General features: G+C 34.7%; 2 protein-coding genes across 4 annotated transcripts; both read right to left on the minus strand.

Moving 5' to 3' along the window:
* Positions 1–832: 832 nt before the first annotated feature.
* Positions 833–6,791, minus strand: LOC133308497 (cellulose synthase A catalytic subunit 7 [UDP-forming]). Of its 3 annotated transcripts, none has more exons than XM_061509123.1 (13): positions 6,636–6,791; positions 6,324–6,519; positions 5,796–5,995; positions 5,556–5,655; positions 5,259–5,346; positions 4,882–5,148; positions 4,032–4,377; positions 3,474–3,737; positions 3,158–3,370; positions 2,830–3,040; positions 2,520–2,716; positions 1,864–2,217; positions 833–1,599 (listed from the first exon to the last, which is right to left on the minus strand). In XM_061509123.1, exons 1-13 carry the CDS (start codon positions 6,708–6,710, stop codon positions 1,018–1,020), a joined length of 3,093 nt encoding a protein of 1,030 aa, XP_061365107.1. In that variant the 5' UTR covers positions 6,711–6,791; the 3' UTR covers positions 833–1,017. The 3 variants fall into 3 exon arrangements, with proteins under 3 accessions (XP_061365107.1, XP_061365108.1, XP_061365106.1); XM_061509124.1 differs by having other exon boundaries at positions 2,839–3,040; positions 5,259–5,373; XM_061509122.1 differs by having other exon boundaries at positions 5,259–5,373.
* Positions 6,792–12,234: 5,443 nt separating this feature from the next.
* LOC133308504 (translation initiation factor IF3-4, chloroplastic-like) lies at positions 12,235–18,965 on the minus strand (the record flags this gene model as incomplete). Its single annotated transcript, XM_061509131.1, has 9 exons — positions 12,235–12,557; positions 12,730–12,822; positions 12,909–12,999; positions 16,384–16,417; positions 16,523–16,587; positions 17,780–17,832; positions 18,500–18,559; positions 18,637–18,676; positions 18,769–18,965. Coding segments are annotated over 9 exons (783 nt in total), but the record flags the coding sequence as incomplete, so codon positions are not given.
* Between the last annotated feature and the right edge of the window lie 444 nt (positions 18,966–19,409).

Raw genomic sequence — 19,409 nt, forward strand, 5'->3', positions numbered from 1 at the left:
GGAAAATTCATTTTACAATAAAGAAGCACAATTCTCAAAATGCTCGTAATTTTTTTTTTTTCAAATCCTAAAACAACATCATTTTAGGTTCCACAAGATAACTTTATCTTAAAAATAGTTTTCCCATATATAATATATATATATATATATTATATATATATATATATAGGTCCATCAGGTGTCCAGTGACCGTATTATAACTATGTACTCTAGAGAATACATAGTTATAATATGAAAATTATACTTTTTTTCACTTTCCACGTTAGCATACAAGTTTCTTAAGAGAGAGAAAAAATTATACCTTTAACATTATAACTATGTATTTTCTTGAGTACATAGTTATAATGTTGTGACTGAACAAAACCTTATATCTAGTAACTGGACACCCAATTTTCCACATATATATATATATATATATATATATGTAATTTGAGCTGAATTTTATGAGAAATATTTGCTCAGTAAGCTTTTCCAAGTCTATAAAGAAAGCTATGATTTTATCAAAAAAAGAGAGAAATAGAAAACTAGGATTTCAGTAAAGTTTTTGCTTTATAATGTCCAGGGTTACACTTGCTGCTGCAATTGCTGCCACTAATGACAATGTTTTTAGTCTAAATATTTTTGCTTTCTTCTTTTAACTTTTTCTCTTTCTAGTTTATATTATTCTCTTGCATATGCTATTTATTATATATGCTTTTGAATTTAACATCATGAGAAAGAGTACAATTAAGCAACATTTTAATATTGCAACAGTGAATAGCTAAAACTGTAATTTTGATTTACTTTAAAATCCTTAGGCAGGTTGAGCCAGAACATATGATAACCAAGATGTCATTGACAACATTTACAAAAAATGAAAAACACTGCATTTTATACTACACAAAATTTTCACTCTTTCCTTATTCATCCTTGTGCATGGCCAATTTTTGTTGGTTTGCGCATCATAGTTTAAAATCAACAATGTACATAAATTTTCTAAAGATGTTCATCAAAGAATATAATAGGAAAACAAGTCTTCTAGCAGTTGATTCCACATAGCTTGGTATCTGGTCCCTTAGTCTTGAGGACAAATGGATCAATTCTTACCCAAAGCAAGGAGAAAATAGAAGCCAATAGCACTGACCAAATCACAACAATTGTTGGTGTGCGGTTTTGTCTACCCATCAAACCTTTAAGGAATGGATACAGATGAACAATCACCCAAAAGGAAAAGAATAGCTTTCCAAATAGTGGTCCCCAAGATTGGTATCCGTTGTTTATGGCATCTGAGATTCCAGCAACAACACCAACAATGTTGATGATTAAGATAGTGGTTGGAGGAATTAGGAGAGTGGTCCATTTAAAGGTGTATAATTCTCCAAACTCTTCATCATCTGTTGCTTTGGATGTAACAGTGAAGTTGGTGTCAATTCCACCTAGAACCTTCAAAAGACCTTGTATAACAGCAAACAGGTGTGCTGATACACCACCAATGACCCAGAATTGTTCATTTCTCCACCATTCCTCAATGCTCACTCCACTCCATTTCAACTCAAGAACACCGGTCGCAATGATTGAAGAGAAGAGAGCAATGAAATACAAACCAGCAAAAGTGCTTATCTGGATCATCATCAACCAAAAGAAAAATAGCATTATAAGCTAAAGAGACCTTGAATTAGGATTGGAGGACCTAGCTTTTTTAAACTAATGTATTGGATTAAAAGGTTAAGTCCTAGTACATAATAAAGATGATTAGCATTCACATCATGTCTTGTTGTTTTGAAGGTTATTATCATGGAAAAGTGGCAGGCTATAATGTCATAAGCATGTCAAGTATAAGTATAACTCAGTTGCTAACAGGAAGAGAAAGAATAAAATTGTTACCGGCGGCATGATGAATTTGTCAGTGAGTAAGCAAATTGCAGGAAGAATACAGTAGGCAACTAGAGGTATGGAGGTGAAAGGGTAGACAGTTGTGTTTGCATAGGCAAATCTCTCAAGCCACTTTAGCTTCTTTTCCTTGAAACCATACCATAAAGGACAATGGCGACTGAAGAAGATCTCAATGGAGCCAAGGGCCCAACGAAGCACCTGGTTAAGTCTATCTGACAAGTTGATAGGAGCAGTACCCTTGAATGCAGGTCTCTTTGGCACGCAGTAAATGGACCTCCAACCACGGCAATGCATCTTAAAACCTGTTAGAATATCCTCTGTGATAGATCCATAGATCCAACCAAGCTGCACATTTGAAAAGCAAAAACATGGTCATATGAGCTAACTTTCTTATAATTAGAACAAACCAAACCATTACCCATTAAATCCCAACTAGCGAGGGTGGAGTAAGGGCAATTCTTGTACACAATCTTAACCTTGCATATTTACAAAGAGACTATTTTCCAGATTCAAAACCCGTGATCTTTTGATCACAAAGGAGTAGCTTTACCACTACTCCACGCTCGTCCTCTTTTCTTATAATTAGAACAAATATAAGATATATATCAAAAGAGTCCTAAGGCAAGAGTGGTTGTTAGTTATTGTACCTCAAGTCCCCATTCAGTTTTATCTTCATATCCACAGCTGATTACATGAATGGCTTCTTTAAGCAGACCTGCTGGACTTGAGGAAGGAGGCACACCACCCTCTTCCATCAAGGTTGAAGTCACAAAAATAGATGACTGCCCAAATTTCTTCTCAAAATTCATCTGGGACATCAGAATCTCTTTGTCATCATCCATCCCTATTTTAGACAAGTGATCACAGAAGGTTAGTGTACGTAAAAGGAAATCAATTTGGATATAAGTTAGTGCCAAGAAAGACTAATGATTAATAAAAAGAAAAAAGAAAAAGAACCTTTTAGGCTTGCAGCCTCTCCATTTGCATCACTCTTTGCATGCTTATTCTTCTTGCGGCTTCCAAAACATGGGCAGCAGTCACAGCTTACCATTTTTGGACGCTTGGGACCCTTGGGAGGATTATAGCCATATAAAGCTTGCCTCCTAAAAACACAACCTGTGCCCACATATACAGGACCCTGAATACCATCTAGACCCTTCATGTTAATCTGCAGAAAGACAGAAGAAAAGGGTAAGTAATCAAATATTCTGCACATAATGTTTAAAAGAAAAACATTTGCATGGAAAAAATCCTGTTATTGCTGAGATTTTTTTCAGTGACTTACATCAAAGAAAACCGTGTTCCTGTTAGCATAACGATCATGTGTATCAATGCCATCGAATCTCTGAGGAAACTGGACATAGCAGATCTTTTTCCCAGTTTGAGGGTCCATCAAGAAGCACATGGCCTCTCTGGCAGCCTTACTATTATTCACATAATGATCACAATCCAAGTTCAGCATGAAAGGAGCATTTGTGAGAACAGCAGACACCCGAACCTGGAAATCACAGCAATTATTAGCAAGAGTCAAATAAGTTATGATTCATTAAGGTGAATGAATGGACATAATGGAAGTAACAAAAGATGCTAAAAAATTCTACCAAAGCATTCATGGCACCAGCTTTCTTGTGATGTTGAAAACCAGGCCTTTTCTCTCTGGAAACATAAACAAGGCGAGGAAGCTGGTTTCCTTCAGCATCAAGACCTCCATTGTTACCAAGAAACACTTGAATCATACCAGGATGATCCCTAGTGTTGTTCCCTGGCCAAGGTGTCCCATCTTGCATGATCCACCCTCCTGGAGGAACTTTCTGTGCTTTTGCAACAAGTGCATTGATCCTAACCTTAAACTCTTCATATTCTCTCTGTCAAACACAAAATTAACAGTGAATCCATGTTCTAAAGTGATATCAAAATCTCAATATTTTTTATTTTTTTTTCAGAATTCTGCTATATATTAAGAGGGCGAGCCTAAAGCAGTGATAAAGTTGCTCTTTTGTGACTGAAAGGTCACAGATTCAAATCGAGTAAACAATCTTTTGACAAATATATAAGGACAAGACTGTTTACAAGGATTATCCTCGCCTCTATCATCGCTAATCAAAGTTTAATGGGGAGTGGTTATTCTGGTATATAAAATGTGTATACTTAATACAAACCTTCATAGCTCTACGCTCCTTAACAAAGGTGGGTTGAACTTTGTCCTTGAGGTAGTCAATTTTCTCACTAAAGTACATCTCAGGTGCACGAGGTTCTATAGAAAATTTCTTACAAAACGGTACCCACTTCCGAGCAAACTCTGCAGTTTCTGAAAGGGATTCAAATGTACACATTGAAGCTCCATCATCAGAAATGTAGCATGATATCTTATCAACAGGGTAATCTATGGCCAATATTGAAAGAACAGTGTTTGCTGTAACCAGAGGAGGTTCCTTCATGGGATCCACAGTACTAACAAAGAAATCTATAGGAGCAAGCATGTTGGGTTCACCTTCACGCTCATACCTGAAAAACAACAACATTTTTGTCAGCAACATGTTAACTTTAGACATTGGGATCATGGTAGTTAAAATCAAAATTTTACGTAAAAACGGAAGGGAATAAAAATCGTAAAACATAAAATCGTAACATAAAAAAAATCGTAAAAACGTAAAAGCACTCGGAATATTGGTAAACGTTTTGACGATAAAAAATGGTATAATCGGATCTCAATATTGCCATCAAAATGACCCTTGTAAAACCCATTATATAAATTTTATACACACATTACATGACTTACAAAAATACAATTTTCTATTGTTTAGATTGCACGGAGTGAAAGCTAATCACTTGGAGTGTAGAAATGATATCAAATGTTGCATAAAGGTGTTCTTTCCTTTGATATAAATTTTGAAGAGATAAAGAATGTTGACCAAAAGCTTCAAATGTTTTGTGTCCTAATTAGACTCTCCATCAAATTAACCATTCAACATAAAGTGGTGACTTTTGCAGGAACTGTGCAACCTTTACCTGATGGAAAGACGATCAAGGTAGGTTTCTCGTTCAATAGGAAACCATTTGGGAAACTGATCAAGAATCCATGAAAAAGCAAACCAGATTTCACATACAATAGAGGTTAGCCATAGTCCGATTGCATCATGAACTGGGTTCATGATTCTGTATCTGAGGAAGAAAGCAAGAATAACAAGCCTTGCCACAATCACCATCCTATATGGATTGATTTTGCTTGATGCTATTGGCACTTTCCTTGATAGTGGTTGTCTTGCTTCATCTAACCTGCAACAATTCACATTCACATAGTGACCAAAATATCAGTTAAGGGATGACCCATCATTGCTATTATTTAATTCATTTCATTATCATGAACAAATTGGAAGCATGCATACATAGCTGCATCTTGATCTTCATCAGGTTCAGGCCCCAAATTTCCTTGCTGCAATTTCCAGTCATCCATTCTATCTTTCCATCCCTCCTCTTTCTTTTCATCCCATCTTGCACTTCCTGCATTGATCATCATCATATACAGCACACCACACAATTGTTAATCATTTTCACCATGTTGAGGTAGACAAAGAGAAACATTTCAAGGTTGTGTTCATGTGGCAAAGGTTTAGACTAATTAAAGAGGATTGGCCAATCACCATTATCAAATCTAAAAAAACTTAGAATAAACTACATCTTACCAGGTTCTGACATGGGATATGGATGAACTCTTTTATGCAGTGAAGATGATAACATCTGATCCCCATAACCATTGGATGATATTGGGAACTCCCCACTTACCTGCATGCTTGCATGAAAATTTTTTAGTTCTATTGAAATTTATAGCACTGGATTGTGCTTTTTTTTTTTTTTATTGAATATAAGAACAAGTTCTTTAGTCTAGAGAGTATAAGCTTGATTAAAAGTGGTGTAAATCTTACAGGGCGAGAAAGACCACCAGCAATAACATGTGGGAACTGAGCATTCTCATCATCTTCAGGACCTCTTCCATAGCTCATCTTCCCATGAAGCATGGCTTCTGCAGTATGGCCATGCTTGTTCCTTTGGTCCTCAATATTGAACTCATGTTCAATATCATCCACATCCTCTTCATCTTCATCTCCCTCCACTCGCGGGCTCCCTTACCACATTCACAACATAATCAACAAACATATAGATCATATCAGTTTCCCTCCTTGTTTTACCATTTAAGTTCAACCAATTCAAAACACTAGAAAATTTGAGTGCTAATAACATTACTACAACTATATCCAAAGTTTTAAAATAGCAACTAAATTCATTTGAGGCTAATAAAAACCAAAAACCACTATCCATCAAACCCCCGACTTTGCGTGCATAGGGGTAAGGAAAATCCTTATTCCTTTTGCAAAGAACAGCTTTATCACTACTCTAGGCTCGCCGTATATGATTGAGGCTAATGCATAAGGCTATGAGATATAATTGCTTACCTTTGAGACGCTTATATCTGGTCTTGCACTGTGGACAAAGTTGGCTCCCTTCTCTCCTTTCGTACTCATAGCACGGCCGGCACACCGGAAAACCACACTCATTGCAGGCAACAAACAAGTCTCCATCCACCGTGAGTCCAACACCATCGCCACAAATCTCACAAACCTGGCCATCCAAGTTCTTCAAAGGCTTGTGCTGCACCAAACCAAGTAATAGTATTATTAATCTAACTGTTTGATAAAAACAAACACAAAAAGCCTTTTAACAATGCATGCTTATTGTTCTAGTATCTTTCATTGTTACTACATTACCTCTTCATGGCCATGAATGACCACTAGCTCATTGCGGTTGTGTGATCCAGCAACTAGTCCAGCACTGGCTTCCATATCTTGGTGGTGACTTGGTGAATGGGACAATGGATTGATGATAAAAAAAAAAAAAAAACACAGCACAACACAAGGGCGTGTTGTGATGTGGTGTGAAGTGTAGTGTAGTGTAGTGGTGAGGTTGAGATCAAAGGTTTGTGTTTTATGAAGGAAGATTAGTGATGATGTTGCAGGGCTTGTTGTTCTCACCTAATGTGTCCACATAAGGGTGTTGTTGTTGGTTAAAGGGTCACCATTGCCTTAAAGCTAAGCTTCATCTATTTTTCAACCACCATGGCCTTTGAAGCCTTCTCCAACAGCTATGTTAGTGTGAATCTTGCGCTTCCTTTCCTTCCTTTCCTTTTCAATCTTACAAGGCTCCAAAAATGGTCACTCTATATTATTTTCACTTGCTTGTTGATCACATTTTTAAATTAATTTTTTCTTTGGTTGTTCATAAATCATGGTACAAGCTTAATTACTAGTGGTTAAGATGTGCCAAATCAGCCTAATATTGAAAACACATGGTTGATGTTAAAGGATGGTTTATTAGTATCAATCAAATTAAGTTTTATGCTTTGATGTTTGGTTAGTGCAAGTTATTTGAAGGATTTACGGGGAAAAATTAAAGGTGGTGAGGTCAACAAGGTAATATAGAAATGAAATGAGATAGTCATAAAACCTTGCTTTCCAAAGATTATTAATCATTGGTATACTTCTATGGTCAAACGCTTTTTCTTAACATGGGATGAATGAAATTCACACTTATCTCACGTAACGTATAATTGTGTCTCGTGAGAGTGATGTTTGGAGATTAGAAATCAAATCTTACAAAGCCATTTCGTATACCACACTAATAAGTAATAACAATGGCTACATTAGAAGAAAAAAAATTTCAAAAAAAGAGTCCCAATGGGCATTACAAGGTTCCTCATCAATCACAATTAAACTTTGAGCCATACATTATCAATAAATTTAGAATATTTTTTAAAAATGAGTTTATATGTCATAAAAAATTATATCAAATTATCATTAAAAAATGATCATATTGAAATTGTTTTTTCAAAAGTTGGTGATGGTTGAACACAATTTTAAAGCCAACTCTAATATATATCGACAAAACCTTTTAAATTTTACAATTGATTAACTTTTAAGAAAACTTATTTAATTAGAATTCTAATTAGCAACTTCACGGTAATAATCTAATTATCTCACATTTGGCCATCTCGTAATCCTATTCTACTATATATTTAACTTTGAATGTTTGTACTCTTTCCCAACTAATGAGGCATTTGTATATTATTTAAACTTAAAATCAATAATTTCTTATATATATATATATATATATATATATATATATATATATATATATATATATATGCTTATATTTCATAAAAAAATATAAATCCTATATTTTCTCAATAGTTAATAAATATATTTTCCACTTTTAGATTGCTCCCAAAACTTTACAGTTAGGGGTGGTAAACAAACCAGAGGTCTTTCAGGGGCCTTTGGCTCAGCTCGTGAATGACTGAGTTTATATGTCTAAAATTGGTTGTTGGAATCAGGCTTGAACTTGTATAAAAGCTCGTTTAATAAAAAGGCCTCAAGCTCCAATTCAAAAGCTCGGCCTTAAAGTCTCTCAAGCTGACCTAATATATTAATTTTTATTTTTATTTTATATTTTTTATACTACTTCTAATAACTCCCTCTCTCTCCTCAATCTATTTCAACTCATTTTATTAGTTAAACAGACATTTTAAATAATTTTGTTCTATATTATGTTGTTTGGATATACATTGAATTTATGAATATTTAGTGTTGTTGATTGTATATTTTATTTGGATAAATTTTTATTGTCTTATTTTTTTAAAACAGGCTAATAGGCTAAACAAGGCTTTTATTTTTTGTAAATAAGTCAGGCCACAAGCCGATAATTATATTCATAACAGGTAACAGGCTTGGTCAAACTGACACATTTAAACACAGACTTAGTGCCTGTTTGGATCCTCTCTTTTTTAAGCTAGAAGCTACTTATGAGCATAAGCTAAGCCAAACAGGTTTTGGGAAAAACTCTTATAACGAAAAGCTCTTTTTTTTATAATGAAGAAAAAAGCTGAAAACTAAAAGCTCTTAGGAGGAGCTTTTTTTTTAAGCTCTTATCTGTTTTTCTTGAATTGTGTGCTTTTATTTAAAATGGAGAGTGATAAAGATAGAGAGAGATATAATTTTCTTGAATTATGTGATTTTAAGTAATTTTTAAGCTAAAACTTTTATGTAATTTCCAAACAGCTTTTAGCTTCTTTTTTTAAGCTCTTTTTTTTAGCTTTAGCTTATAAGTAGCTTCTAACTTAAAAATAAGAGGATCCAAACAGGTTCTTAACTTTTTAATACCAAAGCTCGGCTCGGCTCGGCTCGTTAACACCCCTATTTGCAGTTAAAAAGTTTCATTTTTATACACTGAAAGTTCAATATCATATTCCATCAGTCAACCATGAGCTGAAAAATCATTAAAATAAATGTAAAATACATTTTATTCTTTTAAGGTTGTTCCCTTTTACAACTTATCTTTTAAAATGTTTTGGCTTAATTACATTTTGATCCTTCAATTATGGTTAATGTGTGATTTTAATCTCCTAATATATAATGTTTTACAATAATTGAATTTTTCAATTTTTCTAATTGAAAAAAGTCAAGTCCCTTCATGAATTCTTTGTCCAATTAGTAACAGAAATTACTGACATCGCTAAAATTTTATATATTTGACATGACACTTTATGGAATAAAAAATTTTAATGGACCGATTAATTATTTAAATTAATTAATTTATAATATTTAAAAAATTTCATTATGTCTAATATATTTATATTGGAAAATATAAACAAATTAAAGTTACCAATAAATTTATTAAAATGTCAACTTAGTAAAGGGAATCATTATGCAAATATTGAACGACAAAATGATAGAAGACCTAATTATTTTCAATTAGAGAATTTGAAAGATTTGATTGCAGCAAAAAAAAAAATTCTGGGAACCAAAAACACACACTAGTTATGGTAAAGGAGCCGAAATCGCATTTAAGCCTTTTTATTATCACTTAACCTCTTTTAGTTTGATTAACAGTTTTTTTAATAAATCAAATGGAAAATAACCTCCATATACTGTAGCGATTAAGGAAAAAAAATTAGGTAGACTAAGTGATACCAAAAAAAAATAAAAAATTTGTTGCTGTAATTGTAATATCACTTGGTGTGCTCATACCTTTTTTTTTCTGTTTGGTGTAACTTAAAGTTACGGTCTCTTTGGTTTAAGTAAATATTTTTTTTTATTTTCTATTTTTATTAATAATTACAAAAATACTACCCTGTTTTCCGCAAACCAAATTTTCCTTGTAGGGATGGCGTATGATGCACCGACACTTCAAACATCCTGATGTGTCGTGTCCGACATTTCTGGACACTTTGACACTCCTCGAGACTAAAAAAAAGGTTCAAAGATTGCGTTACGTTACATTCTTAGTTCCAACTATTAGCTTCTTTGGATTACAATTATCATTTTATTGAGTTTAATATAAATATTTGGGATATATTCTGTTTCTTTGTAAAATTGATGAGTATTATAAGTTTAGCTTCATTTTTTTATTAAATTATTGAATAGTAAATATAGGGAAAGATATTTGTCCTTTTAAATAACACAACTTATGTCATTTCACTCTCACAAAGAGGTGGGACCCACACCTTTATATTTTTTTGTCCATTCTCTCTCCTCCTTTATCTATCTCTTTCTCTCACTTAAAATTATACAACTTTACGTCCTTTAAAATGATACACATTTTTTCCTTAAATATAATATACAATACATAAATTAAAAATATTATTTAATATCAAAACGTGTCCTAACGTGTCAAAATCTAACATTTTTTAAAATTAACGTGTCAGAATACCATGTCTTATCATATCTGTATTCTATGTTGGTATCGGTGCAACATTGGAGATAGCAATGGGTAAGGTCTAGGTAGGATATTAGAGTCTATACCGGTACTACTAATATTCTTAGCCTCAAAAAGATTTGACCTTTTCCATAATAATTGCCATGATAAAACTCTTTTGAAGTTGTAATAATGGATGAATAAGTAATAGCGTTAAAAGAATTACCTTTACATCCTAAAACAAATTCTTAAAACAGTTGCATATACTTTTCCTTTGAACAATCCCTCACTAATTTTGTGTTAAAGACATATTATGGATATCTAGACTACTCGTGGTTGTTGAATTCCTAATTGTAACTAGAAAAGCACAATTTTTAAGTACAAGAAGGAAAGTATAGAGAATGTTTGGGCTCTGTTGAGATTGGCCTTAGTTTCCGCGATCCTTCCATAAATATATTATTCTAAAACCATAAAATTAATCCACCGCATAAGAATCGAGCTCTCGCTAGACTCGTTTATCACAGAATAATATTTGAAATGCAACTTTTACAAAAATACGCCATTTTCTGCACAACATAACTTGCACAACAATATCTCTGCATAAAAATGTGCTTTTTATCACCTGTGTTGTTTCTGTAGACATAATTATACTTCAAAGTTATCTATTTAGCTTTCTTTTTTTATTAGAGAGTACATATAATATACATCTCTATAGACGAGGACATTCTAACGGAAGGTTAGAAACGAAAGTTACACAATACCATACAACTAGAATAGGTGCTCTCTACAAGATAAGGTTTCCCATCACAGCAATAAAAAAATGCACAAAATTTGACTAGTCGATCCTTAACTGCTGTCAAATTACAGAATGTTAGAACCCAGAGAAAAACAAAAAAAAAAATTGAAAAAGACATTAAACATTCTTTTGAAAAAATAAAATACTCATGTACATATAACGTGTTGCTTTCAGGAGACTACGTTCTATTCAAGTAAAAAACATGTCAAATTTGACTGGAAAATGTGTCCTCTACAACAAGAAAAAGGTTTCCCATCACAGCTATAAAAAAACACTAAATTTGACTGGAAGATCCTTAACTGCTGTCAAATTACAGTCTTAGAACCCGGAGAGAAACAAAAAGAAAAAGGCATTAACATTTAAAAAAAAAAAAAAAAAAATACTATTGTATACGTATCACGTGTTGCTTTCAGGAGACTACGTTCTATGCAAGTAAAAACATGTCAGCAATCTTGGAGCGTAAGCACTTCAAAACTAAGCTACCTTCAAATCGTTAGGTACGTAGGTTGCAGCTTCTACATCTTGCGATAGAGTAGTCACTCCGACTTTGAGACCACAATATATAAGCATTAAGCTGCCCCTTAAAACAGGTAAGCGTGTTCAACTTACCATATCAAGCACGCATATTCACCAGAAATTGATGGCTTTCCCTGCCAATGGGTATGTTGTTGGGACAGTATACTTCTTGATGAAGGTATGAAGCCTCAAACTAGTCACCAATTCCACGTGCATTGAATTTGAAAAGTAGTAAATATTACTACTGTCAACTTCAACTATTCAATATTCAACAATAATAATAATAATTTTAATAAAGCACTTGGATGAAAGATTGCTTAGGCTAGCGGGATCCCTCTAGTAACTTATATTCGTTGAAGAGAACTATCATTTAGGAATTATACATATGCTATAAAACACTCAGAGATCCCAACCTCGATGAAGAATGTAAGTTACCCACACTCTATTCTACAATTAGAAACTTGGTGAAAGTTTACAGTTATGCTTGGACACCAGCGGAGACTTCATCTGCTGCTGACTTGTCTCTTTCCTTTGGTGGTTCTTGAGTTTTCTGCAGATCAGCTTTACTTGGAACCATAACTATGAAGATGTTCCTGTCGCGGAAGCTTTTACTCTCCTCTGTTGCAAGCTGTATATCACCAGAGTGTGGTTTGGATAAGAAATTCAAATAGTTAATAGAATTAAAAGTTCCCCATGAAAGCTAAAACAGAAATCAGCATGTTAATTGACTTGTGGTTAAGTTTTCCAATGCTTAACAATTATCTTACTCGATCATAATAAGGCAAAGAGGTATCACATACCTGCCCAACATCACTCTGGAAAAGTTTAATAAGCTCAATAGCAATATTCCTGAATTCGTTTTCACGGCCTTTAAGGTTCACTATGATCTTAACCTGCAGGAATTGATCCAAAAGATATCGATAAAGTAATACCATAAAAATAGTATGCTTTTGTTCTGTATATAATATGCCCGCATAACTAAAAAATTCGTGCAACCTTTGTCACCATCTTTCAAAAACTTCCGTGCAGCTTTCAACCGCACAGAATAGTCATGTTGATCTATGTTGAATCTGTTAATAAAAGTTTAAAGAAATTTTTAGTAAAAAATCACATATGACAGCAAAAATAATTGAGCAACCTAAACCTCAGCTAATCCCAGCTCATAAAAGGCAACCCCTATCACTGCTCTAATTGGGGTCATTTATTACTAAGTTAATGTTATACCTTTCGAAATTAGGGGTGAAAAATCCACTGATTGGCTTTTCATAAAAAAACTCACACCTGAAATTATCACCTCCATTTTTAAGGGGAAAACCAAATAAACTATAAAAAAACATACATAAATCATAGAATAAGTTTGATGTCATGATCAAATTCAAGGGCCATGATTGCTGCTGTATATGGACTAGCCAGCCTAGAAAGCCTTCAGAGAAACATTTACCAAAATAGACTTACTGATGGCCCCTCCCCCCAAAAATCTCAACATTCCAAAATACTCAAAATTATCAGAATTCAAACATCTCTTACCCCTCCATCATATCTACTAAGGCCTCATTACCATTCAAAGATATAACACAAACCTTGAACATAAGGTCAGCAAAAATGGATACCCCCAAATGATTGGCTACATAAAAAGGGACCAAGCAAAACAGAATCTCTACCATACCATGTGGCAAAATGCAGAAACACACACAAATGACTGAAACCATGATCAAATAACACCAAGCATTGATTAACAAATGTGACATGTTCTATCACTATTCCATTCCACTATAGAGTTTCCTAAACACCGGAGCTCTATTTTATTTCCATGATTATTTTCTTTCTTCCTATTAGTCGTCTCTTTCTCCTGTCTGTTTTATTAACAACCTTCTCTCTGCCGTCTGCTACTGCCTACTGCAATCTGATGACTTTCCGGCTAGCTTTCTGGCCAGCAACACCACCATCAGCCACTCCTCTAAATTGGTCAATCTCCGGTAGTTTCAGGATCAACCTCATCTCGCCATCTAATGACTTTTTTGGTGACTTTTTCTTATCAATAAGATATACAATGATGAAATAGTGACGAAATGGTTGTGATTTCTCTTATCTCACAGATAAATTATGCTGGCAATGAATATTATATGGTTGCGACGCATCTAATTATCGCTCAATTAACATGGCTACCATCCTGTAGCATTTTGATAATGGCCACTATATTATTACATGCGCATACCTGCACGACATTGATCTTACTATTGTTTCAAATGCAAAGGTTTACAATGGAGAGGACTACGTACAACAAGAGTAGCATGGAAGGTAGAATTCCCTAATTCATCAGGCCGATGAACTGGGCCACCATAGCTAGCAATCTTGTCACAGTATGCATCAAGGGCTGGATCCATTTGTGAAAGCATAACATGCACTGCATCATGGAGCTCAAGCTGGGTACTGCTACAAAAATGAGTGCTCGACTTCATCATGTCCAACCAGAGGATAATATGGATCAGAGTTATGAAGCATTTAAAAGGACTAAGAATGGTGTTGCGCATGCAGAAGACAAGTCACAACAAAATTCTGTACCATCAAAGTCTTCCCAGGAGCATTAGGCAAATGAAATAAATTCTGAAAGGCTGGAACCGTGTCAATTGATGAAAATTTGCATGGAACTTACAATGGCACTCGGATTGTCAGTAGAGCTTGAACAAATAGCCTTGCTAATGGCAACAGTTTTGATGATGTGACAATGCTAGATGGTGAATTTTCAAGACAAGTGGAGTCTGTCAAGTAGCTTTTGCTAAGCGTAGTGAAAGTTACTGCAATTCCACTTCTGTATCGGCATAGGCTTCTACTTTGTGGTGGTGAAGGTACATCATTCTTATGTGGTCTTTGTATTTAGCCTTGCTGATGGAAGCAGTCTTGATGATGCCACAATGCTAGATGGTGAATTTTCACGACAAGTGTAGTCTATCAAGCAGCTTTTTGTTAAGTGTAGTGCAAATTATTGCAATTCCAGTTGTGTATCGGCCTAGGCTTCTACTCTGTTGCAGTGAAAGTACAGGGCTGGATCATTCTAATGAGTCTTTGTATTTAGCCACAAGCTTCGGCAGAAAATCTATGTAGCTTGATCACCCTTTCTATGTAGCCACCCCTTTGGGCGACTACATTGTCAAGTAAGTACCAAGGTTTGTGTTATCTCTTCAAATGGTTATTCCAGTTTTGTAGATGTGATTGTATCAGATATGATGAATGGATATGAGAACTATAAAAATTATTGTAATCTAGTTGTATTTTGGGAAGTTTAGTTTTCAGGTGTGGATTCTACCTGAATTTTTTAAGTAAAATTTGTACTTGTTTTCCTTTGATTTGGAAAATGCTTTAAATGAGATCAGTATGTTAGTTTTATCTATGTATATAGTTACGATGTATCACATAATTTATGTTTATGATAGGTATTATACAAGGGCAAGCCTTCAAGTAGTGATAAAGTTGCTCCTTTGTAACCGGAAGGTCATGGATTCAAGTCCAGAAAATAGTCTCTTTGCAAAATGCAAGGGTAAGCTGTGTACAATCAATTCTTATCCCAACCTTCGCAAAATCAGGAAGCCTTTGTGCAGTGGGGTTTTCCCTTTTATAGGTATCAGATCAAAATCACACACAAAGGGAGATATGTATCTCCTCCTCAGCTGATATCAAGGTGATATCAGATCAGTGAGGTCTGATATGTGTATAAAAGTAGGAAAACTTGCAGAAAATAAAAAGAAAGCACACTATATCCCAGGCATTCAAAAGGTCAGGTTCTCTCCCCACTTCTCTTACTTTTTTCCTGCTACTCTGTTTACATCGCTTCCCATGTGTCCCACGCTGCTTCACTGTTTTCTCTCTCTCTCAATCATGAGACCCATGCCACATAGGATGTTAGTTACTCACCTTCCTAGTCATGTTACCTAGGGGAGCTGATCCCCTGCTTCTCATGCAACTTCTTCCTAACATACGCTTTCTTCTTGGGTGGGTATATATCAGTTTGTCTCAGAGCAGCACAACTAAAAAAATTCCTTCTGATACATCATGTTCTAACTTCAAATTGATCCCAAGTCCACTACCCGAAGCAAGATTTTCATGATAAAATGCCTAAAAGTTAGAATACACGGCTTTCTTTCTTTATTGTCGCTGATAGTTTCTAAACAATTAAAAAGCACCAAGTCTGTGTAAATGAATTGAAAGTTCCAAAACAATTAAAGAGGTACACATGTCTAATGCTTTTCAAGAGAACCCATAGTCAACCTGCCTAAATCTAGGGGTCATAACAAAATATGACATCTTCACAGTTCTGAAATCTGACCATTTACTTATTAAAGTTTAAAATTATTAATGCTTGACCTATAATTACGCTTCAGAATTCCGTAAAGATTAGAGAACAAATGAATCTCAGAAATAACAAAAATAAGGAAAGAGGACCTAGGCCAGAACATTACCCCATTTTGAGCTCCTTCAAATCCACCCGATTGGCTGTGTTTAAAAGAACATGTCAGTAGTTAACCTTTATTGGTAAATCTGAGTTCTACATCAATCAATTAGAAGAAAACAGCAAAGTTTAAATTAAAATAAAAATACAATGGTTAACAGCACTTTTTTTCTGCTGTCCTCTTTTCTTCTTTTGCAGTTCAAATCTATATTTACTGTAAAAGAAGCAAATATAATTTATCTCTAAATTTCAAGCTCCAACAATTCCCAAAGGATAAGTATATAAGGGCAGTGAGCAGGCAGAAAAGGAAAAAAAAAAAAAGGCAAATATAGTCTTTCATCAACCATATGCTTATCTTATTATAGACTGATTTTAACTTCCTCTAAATTTTCAGCATGTGAGTTATGTTGAAAAACTTAATGACCTACCATCAAAATGAAGAATATACACCAGCTGCTAGAAGCACTGCATCCATTTATGCACAACTGAATGCAAACAATACTCCCACCTTCACCACCCCTCCTCCTTGCCCAGTAAAAATTGAAAAAACAAGTAGTTGCAATTGCATAAAGCTAGAAGGAAAAAAAAATAGACACCAAATTAATTATTAGTCTATCAAGCCTATTGATCAGTACTAAAATATTCAATCGTTTGAACATGTAGACAAGAGATCATTAACTACTAAACTTACTGATCAAATGTCTGCACATGACAATTTGACACGGATACAAAAAATAGATTATCAATTACAGCCATCAACTAGAAGAATTGTGATAGTATATTATTGTGTTGAGATTTTTGTGTGATCGTAAAATCCCTCTTGGACTAAAACGATATTTTATTTAACAGGTGTGCAAAGCTATACGGAGTTGAACATTAGTCAACACAGAAACAACATGACCACAAAATGAAAGTAGCTGAAATGAGGATCTTGAGATCGATTTGTGGTCAAAGAATGATAGATAAGATTATAAATAAAGATATTCAATGAAAAGCTAGAATAGACCAGTGGAAAAAAAGATGAGAGAACATAAATTGAGATAGTTTTGGCGTGTTCTTCGAAGACCCTTAGATGAAATTTGTTATCGAGAGCATGACATAAAGAAAGGAAAAGGTCGACCGAAACTTACCGGGGAAAATTAGAATGGCATGTGGTTTGTTGTAGGAAAGAGTGGAGAAAAGCTAGAATTTTTCTATGTTTTTATTTTTATTTTTTATTTTATTTTATTTTATTTTTCCCTAATCTGTTCTTGCTTTTATATGGGTTCTTGGACTGCCTACCATAACTATTTTGGGATAAAAGTGATATTGAGATTTAATGTGAACTTTAAAAGATATCCAGGTAAGCCAAAAAATAAATTTAAATAGAAGTGCATAATTTCTCTCCGGATATAAAAAGATCGTACTTGTAATCTATCATTTTAACAACAGGAGGATCTGCATCTGGGGATACTATCACCTGAAAAAATAAGAGAAGATAAGTCACTGATATGCACTCATGTCAGAAGCACCATGCATTCCTACGATCATGTAATAAAAGTGTGTACTGATTCTACTAATGAAACTGAGTCGAAACACTTCAGTTTTCATCATTTAAAAAAACTGGCTAACAAGGGTTATAAATTGCAGACAGCATCCAGTGATGCGACCGCGTAACATCCTGGTTGCAGTTGCAGCCGCAACAGCATTAGGCCATGACTGTGGATGACATTGAACACAATTGGCCGCATCAGCCCATAACAATTGCAACCCAACCGCAATTTAAAACCCTGATGGCTAACTATTACTTAAGTTTAAGGTTGCAATACTTGTCTAACTGAATTGTTAGGAAATTCTTTCCCTATATATTTCTCAACTTCATATCACCAATGGACTCCGGGAATTCAATGGCAGTAACCACTGAACACACAAGGCCACAGAAATTCATGCCTACTATTCAAGTTTAACTGTTTGAAAAAAATGCCAGTAGCGAAGAGCTCCCCCATCTTCCCAGAAAATCCACTGAAAAGGGAATCAGATAGCCACCAAAAATATATAGAATCCGGCATGTGCATTATCCAAACACAGTGTGCAACCTAACTACGACTTTAGGAAACAAAAAAATAAATAAATAAATAAAATTATACCAAGTCAAGTTCAGCATCTTGAGCCATTTGAAGTGCCTGAATCTTAGACACGACTCCGACCTACGAAAACGGAAATGATTCATGATGGAATTGGAACATTAAGTACTCCTAACAAAGCAAACGATGAAGTAACTAACCATGTTCTGATTCGCATCAATAAGTCTAACCGAAGCTGACCTATTATTTCAAATCACAACAAAAAAAAAAAAAAAAAAATATTCAAGCAATACAATTCAACAAAACTTGAAAATAGAGACGCAATGGAGTACCTGAGGGCGGAGATGTCGAGGGATCGATCTTCGTCGGAGTCGGAGGGGCGTGAGTCGCCGCCATAGCGGGCGGTTACGGAGGCGGCGACGGTGAGAGAAATAGGAGATAGAAAACGAGAGTTTGATTTAAGGGGATTTGGGTTAGAGATGCAAAAGGTAAAGAGTTTGATATTTACAGGTTTATGAATGACTTCAAATTTATGGGGAATTTAGCAGTGAGCCCAGCCATGACGCTATAAGCTCAGCTCAACAAAAGAGTAATATACTTCAACAGTGAAGTGAGTGTTTTTTAAATTTGGCGCATTGTTCCGTAGGAAATTGACCCTTTTGTCACTCATGTCAAGATCCATTAAAAATTTTCCAAAATTTCACGTCTCATTCATACTACAACAACAAGTGAGATTGGATTGACACATGACGAAAAAATATGCAGTGGTCCTTACTCTCTCCTCTTTCTCCCTTTCTCTCTCTTCTCTCTTCTCTCTAGCCGACTCACGTGTTCCCGGAGCACAAAATAAACGCTCGACACATGACAGTTGCCACAAATTTCACCCAATATTGTACCGATATGTGATCAATGTGGCACACTACCACAACTGGAAAGAAGTTATTCACCTGACTAATCTCAGGTCATGCAACGA

This window comes from Gastrolobium bilobum, unplaced genomic scaffold, assembly GCF_033153095.1.
Source record: "Gastrolobium bilobum isolate Gb01-03AN ecotype WA unplaced genomic scaffold, APGP_CSIRO_Gbil_v1 utg11162, whole genome shotgun sequence".
Classification (NCBI taxonomy): Eukaryota; Viridiplantae; Streptophyta; class Magnoliopsida; order Fabales; family Fabaceae; genus Gastrolobium; species Gastrolobium bilobum.